Source organism: Microtus oregoni, unplaced genomic scaffold, assembly GCF_018167655.1.
Source record: "Microtus oregoni isolate MIOR12 unplaced genomic scaffold, Mior012 000012F_ref0000307, whole genome shotgun sequence".
Classification (NCBI taxonomy): Eukaryota; Metazoa; Chordata; class Mammalia; order Rodentia; family Cricetidae; genus Microtus; species Microtus oregoni.
In genome coordinates, this window is record NW_024543071.1 from 35,758,816 (window position 1) to 35,773,758 (window position 14,943).

Consider the following 14,943-nt stretch of genomic DNA (forward strand, 5'->3'; position numbering starts at 1 on the left):
GATCTAGCAGTTTTCTTTCTTTCAGGTACAATGATAGGTCTCTCCTAGCTCAGTAATCTAGAAACACCCTTATAGATACACTCAGATATGCATCTTTCCAACCTCCTGTATGATTCTAAATCCAGTTAAGTGCACAATGAAAATGAACCATCACATCGCCTCATCACTTTTAGTCTATTACGTATCTTCAGAAGTGAATTTCTTGTAGACAGCACATAGTTGACCCAGGTTTTAACCCATCTGTTGGAGCAGTAAGGAGGAGTAGGACCAAACCCACAATGCTATGGCTTGGTGTACTAGTGGCGGGAAACTGAAGCAGCTGGAGGGGATGCAGGCTAGTCTACAAATTGATCCCACTGGGGCCTTAGTTCTCTTCCTGGAGCCAGGGTGGTTTCCATCCAGGAGCACTCGCAGTTCCCAATGACTCTGTCCCCAAGACAGTGCTCTAGGATAAAGACTCTTTCCTGTCAACACATTTTTTCATCACACTAAAACTAGGTCCTGCGATTTCCCATCTGGGTTTGTTCTTCTGAAAGTGGTTTTGGTGGGGAATAGAGCTATTTAAGATGCTTTTGTGAGGAGACAGCTGTGTGTGTGTGTGTGTGGGGGGGGGGGGGTCTTAGTCTACCACCATCTTTTTAAGCTTTTCAACACCAAGTGTTTTGTTACAGAGCTATAAGCATGGTAACAAAGACCCAGTGATTCTGGGGCACAGCATGCTGCCACAAGGCTTTTATAATTCCCAGAACCTGTCTCTGGCACTTTGAGCTGACTTTTTGGGAACCCAATCCCCAAGCTGGGTTGCTTGCCCAGGGGGAGGAGCTTGGTCTTGCCTCAACCTGATGTGCCATGCTTTGTTGACTCCTATGGGAGGCCTGACCCCCATATGGAGATGATACAGGAGTGGTAGATGGTAGCAGGGTAAAAGGGGAGTGAGGGGAGGGAACGGGAGGAGAGGAAGGAGGTAAACTGGTTGGTATGTAAAATAAATGAAAAAAATTAATAAAAAAAGTAAAAAAACAAAACAAACAAAAACCCAACTATTCTATTCCCAGCCTCTACCTTCCAGGGTTTCCAGCAGCTGCAGACCACAGTCCCTAAGGGACCTACAACTAGTTTTTCTGGAAGGATGAGGAGGTTGATGTTCTAATGAAGACTAGGCCACGCCTTCTCTTTTGGGAGCCTTGTGCTCTGCTCATGCCCCTGGCACCAGGAACATCACGTTACCAAACGCTTTAGAGTGGGATTGCGAAGAGTCCTAGGTAAAAGACTTCTGGAGCATTCTCACAGAATCTTCAGATTGGTCCTCCGAGGCACTGTTTCCCATTGTGGCTCCAGCCCTCAGTGAAGACCTCTTCTGTTTCTATTTATTTATTTGTAGAGGGAAGGATTAATTTCTGCCTTTCTTTCCTCAGTGATGTCACAAAATATGAAACCTACAGGGTCCTTTCTCCCATGATACCCGTGCTCCAAGGAGACTGAAAACACTGTGGGGTGACAGGTCACTGATAAATATCGGGGTAGCAACCAGTCCCCATAACCCTTAGAGCTGGACGTGACCTATTAAGGAAGACCAAATCCTCCCTGCACACGGAGGCCCATCCTCCTTGAAACAGTCAGGCACTCAGCCAGGGCTAAGAGGCAAAGTCCTTGTTTATTGTTGCAGCAATTCTTATACAGACGTTAGCGTTCAGTTAAATAAGGAGATAGCACATTTAATACATCACAACCCCAAACCAGACAACTGCGGCCACAGCACAAAGAAGGGGAGGGTGGGCCAGGACTGGTGACCAGACTGTCAGAGGAAATACATTCAGTGGGTGTGCAGTGGCAACATTCCAGGCTCACGTGTAGATATATTTTATTTATATATATATTTATATTTATATATAGAGATCATTGAGTTTCGTGTATACAAAGAACAATATTGTTACAAATACAATACTATACTTCTCCCGATGTTTTACAGTAAGCGCTAATGCACCCCGTTACGGAATGGGGGTGCGAGTTCATACCCCAGGTGCTGTGCTAAGTATGTACAAGAGATTTCATTCCCACATGGTCATCACACACTGCCTTGATGGAGGGAAAATAAAATCGGGGTTGTGTGCTCAGGTGGACCCTATCCAGGGAGGGAGTAGACAGAGATGAACTGCAAACCCAACAGGTAGCCTTGGGAAGGTGAGAGATAAAACATCAGCAGGAGGTGGCCCTTGGTTGTAAACATCAGTGACAGCCACACCAGTGGGTGGAGAGACTGGAGCAGGGCTTGGGGGTGGGTTTGCATCAGTGTGCTGTCTACAGGGAGCATATGTGTGGGTGGGGCTGCAGGAGGGAGGGGAGCAATGGGGGAGGTAGTAGGTTACTTGACTCCCTGAAGGCCAATGTTAATGGGCGATGTTCAGAAAGCAAACCTGTGAGCAGGGAGGTGGCGGCCTGCTGTGTGCTCTACCTCCAGGGACCTGCTGTGGTGAGGGAGGAAGTTATCACTCAGGAAGTGGGCTCTAGCCATTGATCTGTGGGGCTTTCTTCCTCTCATGAATTCAAGGCTGATGGTGGCTCCCTGAAATGCTCCCACTGGAGAAGGCAGAGTGGGATGTGGTGCAACCTCCTTAGATTGGGGTGGGGGTGGAGTGAATCTGGGAGCCTGGTCCCAAAGCTGAGTCACCATCATGTCCTAACTGAGTGGGCAGAGCGCGGCTTTATCAAAGTCGGCCCCATCATTCTGGGTGATGAGATATTTACATATGTAGCTATGTATGTGAAGATGCCAGACAAGACCTGACCCCAAGTTAACCACTCAGTCTGACGCCAACAGAGGAAGACTGCTTCAGCCAGGGGCATGGACCAAGCTCCAGCAGTTTTCCCTCTGGGTTGGGGGGGCCACTTTGGTTAACACAAAAGCCTGGGTAATCTCACAATCATGCTAAACTGTGAGCTCACAAGAGAAGCTTGGCTTTTCAGTCCCCTCTTAAAGTTTCCAGGGTTTTTGTGCAACAAGAATGGAAAGTATTTTCTCTTTCCTCCTTCCTTGGGGTGAAGCCACTTCACTGCGGTTATTTGGGGGTTATACTGGGAGTGATGTGTTTTTGGAGCCTGTCCCTGACCAGTCCCAGGCCAGCCTCATTGTCCTCCCGCCTTCCTGTATAGGTGCGTGGACATGTACTTGTGGTGACCACCCTGGATCTGACAGGCATCAGCCTCTCAAGTGACTTTCTGAGGTTCCCAATATGCCAGCAATATTGCCTCTTTTGGTCCTCTCCATCGCTTTTTGGCAGAGGAGGGACGGGCTGCACTTTTCAGTGTGTGATTATATTAGATACCCGGAAGCTTAGTTATTTCAGATAGGTGAGGAGAACCCAGACCATTGCTCCCAGTCTTCACATTTGCTGGGGTTTGACCTTGGGTCTGGTCATGCAGGAGCACTTGGTGGGATACCCTTTAAAGTCCAGATAGCTTGACTTGTGTGGTCCTAATTCCATCCGCACAGCTCTGTAGTAGCAGCATCTCCGCCACGTCTCAGGCAGCTATCTGGACAGCTTGGGGCGGGGGGGCAGACAGCACTGAAATTCTTGTACCAAAGTAAACCTGAGGGCTCCACTGTGGATCCCTGCAAGAACCAGGCTTTTCTGACTCTGCCCAGACAACTCAAGTCAGAGTCCCTAGGGGCTTGACTCTTTGCATCCTGAGATGAAGTCTCTTGTTCTTTATCTTGCTGTATTCACATCTCTCCTTTACCCAGACCCCACCCTTCCCTCTGTAAACCCATCCTCCCTAACACTGCTCACTGAAATCCCATCTCCACAGACGCAACATAAATATCCCAGATGTGGAGAGCAGGGACTATATTCATATTACAAAATATATTAGTTTTTCTTCCCCTGTCTCTACTGAGGTCATCAATGAAAACAAAACAAAACAAAACAGAAACAAAATCTAGACACATCCCACATGAAAACAAACTGCTCTTTGGACCAGAATAAGTGGAAACTGGCTCAGAATAATATTAAAACACATGTACTAGACTGAGACGTAACTCAGAAGACAAGGCACCGGCTGAAAGCATCAAGCCTTCCACACCGGCTGCAAACTCCCAGACCTAGCAGACAGCAGATGCTCTTTCTGGAGCACATCTTGGGGATTCCTACGCCCAATACCAAGCATTAAGTCTGCTTGGTTTTGTGACTTATCTGTTCTAACCTTTGAAATATCACATCCCCAGGAGTGGCTGAGAAAGGGCCCAGGCTGGCTTAGCTTTGGGACAGGAAGCATGACATGAAGTTACCCATATCACAGTTTGTCCCCCAAGAACCTCCAGTGTGTATGTGGGGTGGGGGAGTCCTAGAGGGCACTCTGAGCCAACTGGGATCGGGAAGGCCAGGCCTCAGCCAGGAGGACCTCTTTCTCAGGACAAGGCTGGCCACTTTCTGCATGTGTCAACCTTCTGCTAGGAGAAGGGGTCTTCCAGAGGGGTGCTGGGGCTTCCCCTCAGGCTGTGTGCTAGATCTTTAGCCTACCTCAATGGAGGTAGAGAGCAAAGGAGACACTGTGCAGGGTGTGTGTGTGTGTGTGTGTGTGTGTGTGTGTGCGTGCACGTGTGCACGCGTGTGCATGTGTGTTGTACATGTGTGGTAAGTGCCTGTGCAAGAATGCAGGAAGATCGTACCTGCCTGTGGTTATCCCCTGATGTGTAACCTTGGGGCAATCTTGGAAGCCTCAGAGCTTCTGTGACTTGCCAGGATCTCTTCAGTGTCACGGCAGCCTTGCCCAGGATGTCACGTTCTCTTTTCTCTGCATTAGGCCTGTATTATCACACACATTGAAACTAAGAGGGGACTATGGAAGAGATTTAAAATTGGCTCAGAAATTTTGGGCAGAAATAACGTCAGGAGCCCTAACTCCACAGCAGGCAGCGAACACTAAAGATGTGACTGTCCTCGTTGCCACTGTCTTCCCATCAAGCGGGACAGGGCAGGCAGGAGTCAGCAAGTGAGTTTTAGGCACTGCTCAGTCAGCTCTGTTGCTGCCCCTGAGGGCTCCTTCAGGGAAGTGTGTGCCTCTTGGGTAGGGATAATGTCCCCTTGGGCAGTGGCAACCACCTTAGGACCCCCAAAGGCCCTCCACAATGATCCCAGGTAAATATTAGCTGTTCTCCACCCTCAAGGGGACACACACACACACAACTTCCCTGGTATTAAGGAAGGAACAGAAAAAAAGCAAACTGGAGAGAGACAGAGAGTAAAGAGTCCTTGCCGGTTCTTCTCTTCCTGTGTAAGACCAAACACTGAGTGAGAAAGGGAAATGTCTCAGTGACACACGATGCAGCACAAGAAACACAACCACGGTGAGGAGGCTCCTCCATGCATGCCGCTGCTGCGGAGGGGCGGCTCAGATGTAGACAGGCTGCTCCTGGGCCGTCAGCAGTCTGTACATGGCTGCTGGCATCGTCTTCATATGGATCTGAGGGCAGACAGCCATGTTAACTGGGGCTGGGACCATACAGTTTCCAAGAGAGCCCACCCCCAACCGCCAGACACGTCCTAAGAAGAGTGAAGCCCATGGTTTTCTAAAAAAAGTTTTTTTTTGGGGGGGGGGGGGCACTGTAAGTGATAGGAAAATCTGGGTAAGGTGTAGTTTCCCAGTTAAAGGCTCCTGTCTTCACAGCCCTTTGAAAAGTAAAGATGGCTCCATGGGAAGAAGGGCTCTGGATTTCTAACTGCATGCTTCCATCCCCTGTCTGGCAGTGGGGAGGGCCTGCCCATCTCAAAGCGTTCTGCGACTACATCAAGAGCAGAAGCCCCAGAAATGTAGTTAGGATGTGATGCGAGCCCATGCCAGTGCTGGGAGCTCCTGGTTTTAGGAGTTTTGAATCTAATTTGTGTCTTCCAATCATACCTGGTGGGGTTAATTGGGAGAAAATGAGAGAATTTGGGGAACCACAGGGAGTAGCAACACAAATGAGGAAGAGAAGGCAGGTAAGGTTACATCCCACAGGTCTGCGGCAGATGGTCTACCTACCAAGGGGCATCTAGGGAGGGAAAGGGGGCTCTAGGAGGCTCCCAGCAAAGCGTGTGAGGCGCACACGCAGTACCTCAGCCCTGCTGAACCCCAGGCCTCATTCCTACCTCCCCAACAGCATTGGAGAGGATGTGGACGATCTTCTCATGTGGTGTGGCTACCACACTCTGGCCATTGATTTCAATGATCCGATGTCCCACGCGGACCCCTCCTCTCTCAGCTATTCCCCCTCTCATGAGGCTGCAGATCTACCAGAGGCAAACAACAGGTTACACGCAGTGGGCAGGGCCACATCCTCAAACCATGTGGGCGTGAAGGACTGTCTTCCCTGGGGCCCTAGTACTCTACCGTGAACACCCCTTAGAAGCTGACTTGGCGAGGCTTGTGATTTAAGTCTCTCAGGTTCTTTTTATGAACAGTAAGTTTGGTGGCCCAGTATGGAGCTCTGGTTGAATGTTTAACTAGCATGCACAAGATCCTGTGTCTGGTCCCTATCACCATATACAGCAGTGGCAAAAGTAGGTTTTGTAGCCCAACAGGCTGCCTTGGGCACAAACTTTGCACAGAGGTATGGCAGGTGTGAACTTACTAGTGTGCTGAACTCTGACCACCTTCCATCCTTTTTGGGCCTATCTGTTGGCAGTTAGTGTTTCAATCAGATTTCCATAGTCTCAAGCAGGCTTACCTATGGAACTGTTTGATGCTAGAAGCCTGTATTTGAGGATCACTATTGCATGATCTAAAGAGGCACTGTGGGACAATGGTCTTTTATTCTGTCACTTGTATTGCTTTTAATAAAACACCGATTGGCCAGTAACCAGGTAGGAAGTAGAGGTGGGATGACTAGGCAGGAAGTAGAGGCAGGGCAATGAGAATTCAGGGAAGAGGGAAGTTTGAGTCTTCAATTGTGACCCAGCTGCAGAGGAAGCAAGATGTGACTGCCTCACTGAAAAAGGTACCAAGCCACGTGGTTAATTCAGACAAGAATTATGGGCTAATGTAAGTTATAAGAATTAGTTAATAAAAAGCCTGAGCTACTGGGCCAATCAGTTTATGATTAATGTAGACCTCTGTGTGATTCTTTGGGACTTAATGGTTGTAGGACCGGGCAGGACAGAAAACCTCAGTCAACAGCTAGAAGCCTACTGTGTTCCACACTATGGCGTTAGGAGAGAGGGACCTGTTATTCTTCTCTATTTGGCAGTGCTTGGCCAAACTCACTTCTTACAGGGATGGATTCAATGGTATAGCCAGCTACTTCCTGTGGTTTGGCTGTAACCCCTGGTGAAGGAACGCTCCCAGTGCTGCAGGTTATACCTTACACACTAAGCAAGAGTGCTTGTGAACTTAGGAAGCTGGCTTTACACCCTGGACCCTGCATCTTTATCCAAAAGCTGATGCAGACAAGACCTGCAGCAAGGGGAGCTTAGTGGGTCTGGGGTGAGTGGGTCCTTCTGGCTCTAGGGTGCTCTCAGGTCAAATGTTCCATAGCTGATTTCCACACTGGAGGTGAGACCAAGGGTCTAGGGTTAGGGCTGTGGCTCCTTGGTAGAATGCCTGCCTAGCACACTCCACCCCCAATCAGATGAAATCCCAAGAAGCTAGTCAAATTATAACCGAAAACCCCAAATCTACTTGCTGGATGAAAAGATGAAGGGAGTGGACCAGCTGGAAAATAATTCAGTATACCTCCATTTCCATTTGTCAGTATTGGAAAAGGGTGTGGTTTGATGTATGCTTACAATTCCATTCTGGACGCTGAATCCCAGCTGGTAGCGAAGGTCCGGTCTCCTTATTAGCACTGTGGTCACTGGAGGGCACCTCACGATGTTCAGCTTTACCCGCGACTGGTTCTTTAAGCCCTGAAACGTGAATAAAGCGCAGTGGAGTGGTGACCACTGAGTCAGGCAGAGTAAACAGAGGCAGATGTGGCTGGACACAGAGGCAGCGCCCACACCTGCAGTCTTCTGAAGGCTGTGTGTGCCCGACCTGGAGCCATCCCTGTGAGGCCTCCCTACAGGGCTGGACTCTGGGTGGCTGCAAAATGGACGGCGTCAAGGGACCTGGCAAAGGGACAACTATAGGGAAAAGAGTCCATGTGCTTGAGGGACGAGGGTGTAGCCTGTTGGGAGAAAGCCACACGGGACATGCGCTCTCTCCTCTCCAAGGCAGACTCTAGCAGTGACTCCTAACAGAGGGTGTATACATCACAGCAGCAGCTCACTCCCAAAGCTGCTTCTCTCTGGTCTCGGGCTTCTTCTTCCCCACTCTTTATGTCTGGAGAGATCTTCTAGCTTGTGGGTATCCCCACTACAACTGGAAGCTCCAGTATGTTTGCCTTCCTGGGATGTGATGGATTATGAAGAAGAAATGAGACAGGAAACTGCGCATGGGTTCATCCTTGGTCACCTGCCCGTCCTCTAGGCCAGGATGGATTATAGAAGAAAAGCTGACCTTTAGTTATGCACGGGAAATGGTTTTCAGAGCCTGTTTGCAGCTCCCTACACATTAGCCAAACGATCCCTCCCCCAGGCAGGTCCATCTACCATCTCGTCAGCTACATGCTGAGAAGTGGGGACCATGCAGAAACCAGTCCAGAAATAACTATGCCCCCTCCAGAGCTGCTGGTTCTGAGGAAGGCCTGTTCTGCCCTGGTTGCCTCCTGCTTGCTGGAGCAGATGCTCTGAGCAGCACTCCCCGAGCCCTTTCATGCACCAGTCCCCAGCATGGACAGGCTTTGAGAAGGAGTTTCCCATCCCAGTTCAAGAGACACTGTGCAGAGGATGCGGTGATTTCTGCATCCTGGAGCAAACAGATGACACTGGTGAGGTTGGAGGCCTTGCTGCCACAGCTAAGGTCGGGAGATCAGAGCACTTGGGAAATGCCTGCCTGACTGGACTCTTATCTGTGAGACCAGCAGATTAAGAAAAGTCTGAAGGTCATTTTAGACTCTCCTTCAGGAGAGAGAGAGATGGAGAGAGAGAGAGAGAGAGAGAGAGAGAGAGAGAGAGAGAGAAGCAATTTGAGGGGGCAAGGATTTGGGACATCTCTTAAAGATAGGGTGACATGTGACTTGATGCTCATACTCACATTGGCATCACCAGTGTCCCCAGTGGTTGGAAACAGGCTAGGGAGCCCCTAGTGAAGGGACAGTATTTTCAATGCCGTGGATGATGGAGATGCCAGTGACAGAGTTGGACCTTCTGTTGGCAGCAAGTCTGATCGTTATTTCAATAAGACAGAGAGAAGGTCTGGCTTTCTGCTTCCAGAAGTGGGACAAGCCTGGCCAGGTGAGGAGGACAGTGCTGGTGTCCTCAGACATGAGTTCGGGTCCTATTTCTGCTACCATACGCAGCGGGGCTCGTAGGCACTTGCTCTACCTGAATTTCTCCACTTTTTCTACGTGCCGACACTGAGGTCTCTGCCAGGCTCAGTTTCTATATACATCTTCCTAAATGCCTTAATCCATGACACTGAACTCAGCCACCAGACTTCAAAACTCGGACTCATTCCACAAGATCAGAGCAGGTAGGAGAAGTGAGGCAGGCTGGACCTTGGCTATGAACACATTACATTTTTCCTTATTTTGTTCACTTAAATCACTTATATAGCAATAAATGGGTTAGGCACTGGACACTGGGAGGAGTAAGATTCTCCAGGTCTCCTGGAACTGGGTGGGAGCGCGAGAGGCTGAGAGAAAACACAGAGAGAGTGTGTCAGGACTGAGGCGGGAACAGAGGTGCTGGAGTCCCCCCACATCCTCTGCAGAACAGGAATTTGTGGAAAACACTGAGAGTGACAGGAATCATGGTCCTTCACACAAAGCCATGTGTTTAAATGCTCGCACCTGCTAACCGCCCAGGCAATCCTGAAGATCTTATAGAATATACCAAAAAGCATGAGAATGAAACAATTTCCCCAGTGTTACCTATGAATTTCACATGGCTCTGGTGAATTGATTTAAGATGCCTGTTGGATTCCTCAGCAAAATAACTTTTGAGCCTGGAGAAAATGTGCTTCAGCATTAAGGCCTGAGAAATGGCAATTTGAAATGACCGAGCATGATTTGCTCTGCTATCTCTAATCAGTGTTTCAAGTTGGGTCCCATTAACTTAGATTTCTGACCTGCCATTTTGTTGGAGGTGCCAATTAAATAAATGGTCATTTCATCCCCATGACAATAGTGAATGATGCAACCATTTAAGAAATATGGTGTGAAGAGAAGAAGCCAGAGCGGTATCTATAGCAACAAGAACAATCCCACAATACTCTTGAGAAGGAAAGGAAAGGGGAGGCAAGGGCACAAGCAGAGAGATGCTAGTATTCTTGGTCTACCAATTACTACGCTTTAGGAATGAGTTACAACAGGGAAGGTAAGAGCTAGGCAAAAAAGAATTCAGAGGGTTTCTGTAACTAGAAACATATTCCAAATAATACTGCTATGAACATAGTTGAACAAATGCTTTTGTCATATGATAGGGCCTCTCTTGGGTATATTCCCAAGAGTGGTATTGCTGGGTCCAGGGGTAGGTTGATCCCGAATTTCCTGAGAAACTGAAACACTGACTTCCACAGTGGTTGCACAAGATTGCATTCCCACCAGCAATGGATGAGGGTACCCCTTCCTCCACAGCCTCTCCAGCAAAGGCTATCCTTGGTGTTTTTGACTTTAGCCATTCTGACAGGTATAAGATGATATCTCAAAGTTGTTTTGATTTGCATTTCCCTGATTGCTAAGGAAGTTGAGCACGACCTTAAGTGTCTTTTGGCCATTTGAACTTCGACCCACACTGGAGCACTGGACTGAGCTCCCAAGGTCCCAATGAGGAGCAGAAGGAGGGAGAACATGAGCAAAGAAGTCGGGACCACGAGGGGTGCACCCACCCACTGAGACAGTGGAGCTGATCTAATGGGAGCTCACCAAGGCCAGCTGGACTGTGACTGAAAAAGCATGGGATAAAACTGGACTCTCTCAACATGGCGAACAATGAGGGCTGATGAGACGCAAAGGACAATGGCACGGGGTTTTGATCCGGCTTAATGTGCTGGCTTTGTGGGAGCATAGCCAGTTTGGATGTTCACCTTCCTAGATATGGACGGAGGGGGGAGGACCTAGGACTTACCACAGGGCAGAAAACCCTGACGGCTCTTTGGACTGGAGAGGGAGGGGGAAAGGAGTGGGGGGAGGGGGAGAAGGGTGGGAGGAGGGGGAGAAGGGTGGGAGGAGGGGGAGGGAAATGGGAGGCTGGGAGGAGGTGGAAACTTGTTTTTTTTTTTCTTCTCCTTTTCTCAATTAAAAAAAAAAAGAAACATATTCCACTTCCTGCAATCTGAGAGAAGAAAGGCCCATTAGCATTGCAGTGGCAAGATACAGAACACATTGCTTTAGACTCCTGTTCCTCAACAGCCAGGCCAGAAGACTGGCAATGCCAACTTCCCCAGGAGTTTACTGAAGAGCAGAGTCCCATCTAAGACTTGTCGGAATAGAACTGACACCTTACCCGGATCCCTGGGTGGCTTGTGTGAATGTGGGAAGCAATGACTGATGTTGGGTAGGGTAACCAGCACAGGGACCTACTGAATGATCAGCAGGACAGTGAAGCTCTGACGCCCGGACATTTCCCTGCAGGGACTGGGGTTGGGGGTGGAGCAGTGTGAGCATCCATCTAGGTCCAGGCTCAAGGTGGGGTGATGTCTAGAGAACCGTAAACAAGGGCACTGTATCTAGGCCAGTCCTCGTTTGGTGCTGGGGTTCCCTCAGCCAAGACAAGCCACAGCTCCAAAGCTGAGGATCTTGGGACAGATGAGTGCTCTAGCTGGGCCTGCCTGCTGTGCCCATCTCTGCTGAGGGAGCCATCCAGGCAGCAACTTTCTCAGGCCCTCTGTGGCACTCGTCTCTTTCATCATCACATGGCCTTTTTGTCTTCCCAGTCTGTGGAGATTTCGTTTATAGACATCAAAGTTCAGCTCTTCAAACAACCTGTCCCCCTCAGGAAGCTTTGAGCAAGCTTCGCTTTCACCTTGAGCTGGTCATCTGTGGACAGAGCTGCCCCTAGGCAGCAGTCAAGACGGTCAGGCTGACCTCATAGACACCACGGTCTCTCGTCTTATCTATCATTAGAGGGCAACGTGGGTGGGTGAGTGGAGAGGTGGGGTTTAATGGAATGGCCAGTTGGGGACCATGAGCCTTGGGGTCTCAGGTAAAGCACGGCTTATGGGAAGGTCAGGCTCTGACATAAGGTTGGGACTTATCAGACTTTCCTACTTGTTAAGCCGAGGTCTATCCCCACCTTCACCCAAGTTTCTCTCATTTATATTCTCTCTCTCTCCCCCTCCTGCTTGGGTTTCCATGACAAAATATACATTGGGCTTACAATCAATGAACGTTACTTTTAATAGTTAGGCTGGCCCGAAGGCTGAGATCAGGGTGCTGGCAGTCAGGTGGTAAAGGCTGTCATCTGGGCTGCAGACAGTAGGATTCTGGTTGCCTTCATAGAGGAAGAGAAGCAGAGAGCCCTGTAGGGTCCTTTGCATAAAGGCGCTGATCCAATTCATGAAAGCATCACCCTTAAGACCTAATCATCCCCCAACAGTTATTGGCATTAGAGCCTCAACATGTATTTTAAAGGGGCATATTCAGTCTACAACACTCTATTTCCATCCCATAGCCTTTCTGGACCCTGGGTAACTGCACATAAAGTCACCTTCGGCAGTTTCACTCACCAATATCTCTCCCTCACATCTGAGCTCTGCACCCCACACACAGAGCCTCAAGACTGGCACTATCAACACCTGTGGCTGGGTAGGTCTTGGCTGTGGAGGGTGCTGTCCTCTGCACTGTGGGCTGTGCCTCTAGTACCATCTCCATGATAGCCAAGGCATCTTCAGGCTTCTGGAGCATGCACTATTACCTCTGGCTGAGGATTTCCACTTGCATAGATACCCTCCCTGGACAGAGGGGGGTGGTGTCTCGGGGGTGTCTCTTTTACTGGCTGATGTGTCTCCAGGGGCCAGCTGTGTGACTGCTGTTCTGTGCCTCAGTTTCCTACTCATGCAGTGGGTGCCAACAGTACCTATCGCATAGAAGTTCATGAGCAACTGGAGACATGAGCTCAGTGAGCACCCTCTGAGGATCAGTGCTGGGTGCACAGCCCTTGGCTTCTGTTAACTGTGGGGCCAGTCACCTCTTCTTGCTAGGCCTAGCTCCTGGTTGAGGATCTACTCACTGTTGGGGCCACACAACCCCTTGCAGTTCTCACATGCATCTCACGTGCACACACAAGTAACCTCACGGGAGAGAAGGGAGGGGCAGGCCAGTGGGCAGAGGTCCTGCTCTTCAGTAGAGGTCACCATGACAACACCAGATCAACCCTGCAGGTCAGGCTGAGTTCTTCCCCTTGACTCAATGCCAACCGACTGTTGCTCAATTCAAGCAGACCCTTCTGAATACCACTGTCCTTCCTGATACAAACCTAAGTTTTAATTCCTTCAAAGTCAAATTAAACTTTCAAAATCAAATGTTTCCATTCCTAAACTCTTGCAACTTTTTACCCCTATGCTGCTACACATCTTTCCAGGAATGTACATATCTTGTACATGCATGGATTCTCCAGGGTTCATCTCAGTGCCCAACAAAGGTCCAAATAAACTTATCTGAGTGACTCTCTGCATTAGACGGCTTTTCTGATTTCATCATCACTGTCCAGTCATGTGCTGCACAGGGATCCTAGTCAACCAGACAGATCTTCCATAGCAGTCCTGTGAGACAACAATGGAACTGAAAAATTCCCAATTCCTGCTGTGGTGGTTTGAATGGGTATTTCCTCCATAGATGTGTGTGTGTTTGAATGCTTGGCCCATAAGGGAGTGGCACTATTAGGAGTGGCCTTGTTGGAGTAGGTGTGGTCTTGTTGGAGGAAGTGTGTCACTGTGGAGGTGGACTTTGAGGTCTCCTATATACTCAGGCTACACTCAGTGGGCCAGTTCACTTCCTGTGGTCTGTGGATCAAGACGCAGAACTCTCTGCTCCTTCTCCAGTACCATGTTTGCAGGCATACTGCCATAGTTTGCTATGATGGTAATGGACTAAACCTCTAAAACTGTAAGCTACTCCAATGGACTGTTTTCCTTTATAAAAGTTGCCATGGTAACGGTGTCTCTTCACAGCAATAGAAACCCTAACCAAGGCAGAAGGTGTACCAGGGACAGGAGTATTGCCATGATAGGCCTGACCATGCTTTTTCTTGGAGTAATTTTGATTCTGGGAGTTTTAATTAGAAAAGCAGTTGAATGGTTTAAGTGGGGCTTAATGGGCCACATTAGTAGGAAACTGAAAGACAGTGGTGTTGAGGGTGATTTGAACTGTGGGGGCCTGGCCCAAGAGCTTCCAGGGAAGATTTTTAGTATGTTGCCTCGAGATTGCTGTCTCTTTGACTTCGCCTACTTTCTCTCTATATCTCTGTTCAGATTTCCAGCCTGACTTTACTCTGATGTGTGTCATTCCCCTCTGTATGCTGTGAATATATTTTATTACAATTGGTTATTAAAGAAGCTGTTTTGGCCAGTGACTTAGTAAAGCCGGGTGGGAAATCTGAACAGAGATATATAGAGAAAGTAGGTGGAGTCAGGGAGAGATATAGAGAGAAAGTAGGCAGAGTCAGGGAGATGCCATGTAGCTGCTGAAGGAGAAAGACACCAGCCACCAGCCACCAGCCAGAACTTTACCAGTAGGCCACAGATTAAAAGAAATGAATTAATTTAAGACATAAGAGTTAGCTAAAACTATGTCTAAGCTATTGGCCAAACAGTACTGTAATTAATATAGTTTCTGTGCTATTGTTTGAGTCTGGGTGCTTGGGAAATGATCAAGCAGTCTCCACCTACAGGTGTCTTAGGATTTCTATTGCTGTGAAGAGACTATGGGAG

General features: G+C 48.8%; 1 protein-coding gene across 4 annotated transcripts in view; it reads right to left on the reverse strand.

Moving 5' to 3' along the window:
• Nucleotides 1-1,635: 1,635 nt before the first annotated feature.
• The window catches only part of Apba1 (amyloid beta precursor protein binding family A member 1), a 205,302-nt gene continuing 191,994 nt past the window's right edge, over nt 1,636-14,943 (reverse strand). For all 4 annotated transcript variants that reach the window (XM_041661009.1, XM_041661011.1, XM_041661008.1 and 1 more), the window contains 3 exons: nt 7,761-7,880; nt 6,126-6,266; nt 1,636-5,460 (listed from right to left, as the gene is read on the reverse strand). In XM_041661009.1, coding sequence (XP_041516943.1) covers nt 5,389-5,460; nt 6,126-6,266; nt 7,761-7,880 — 333 coding nt within the window. In that variant the 3' untranslated portion in view covers nt 1,636-5,388. The remainder of the gene's footprint in view (nt 5,461-6,125; nt 6,267-7,760; nt 7,881-14,943) is intronic.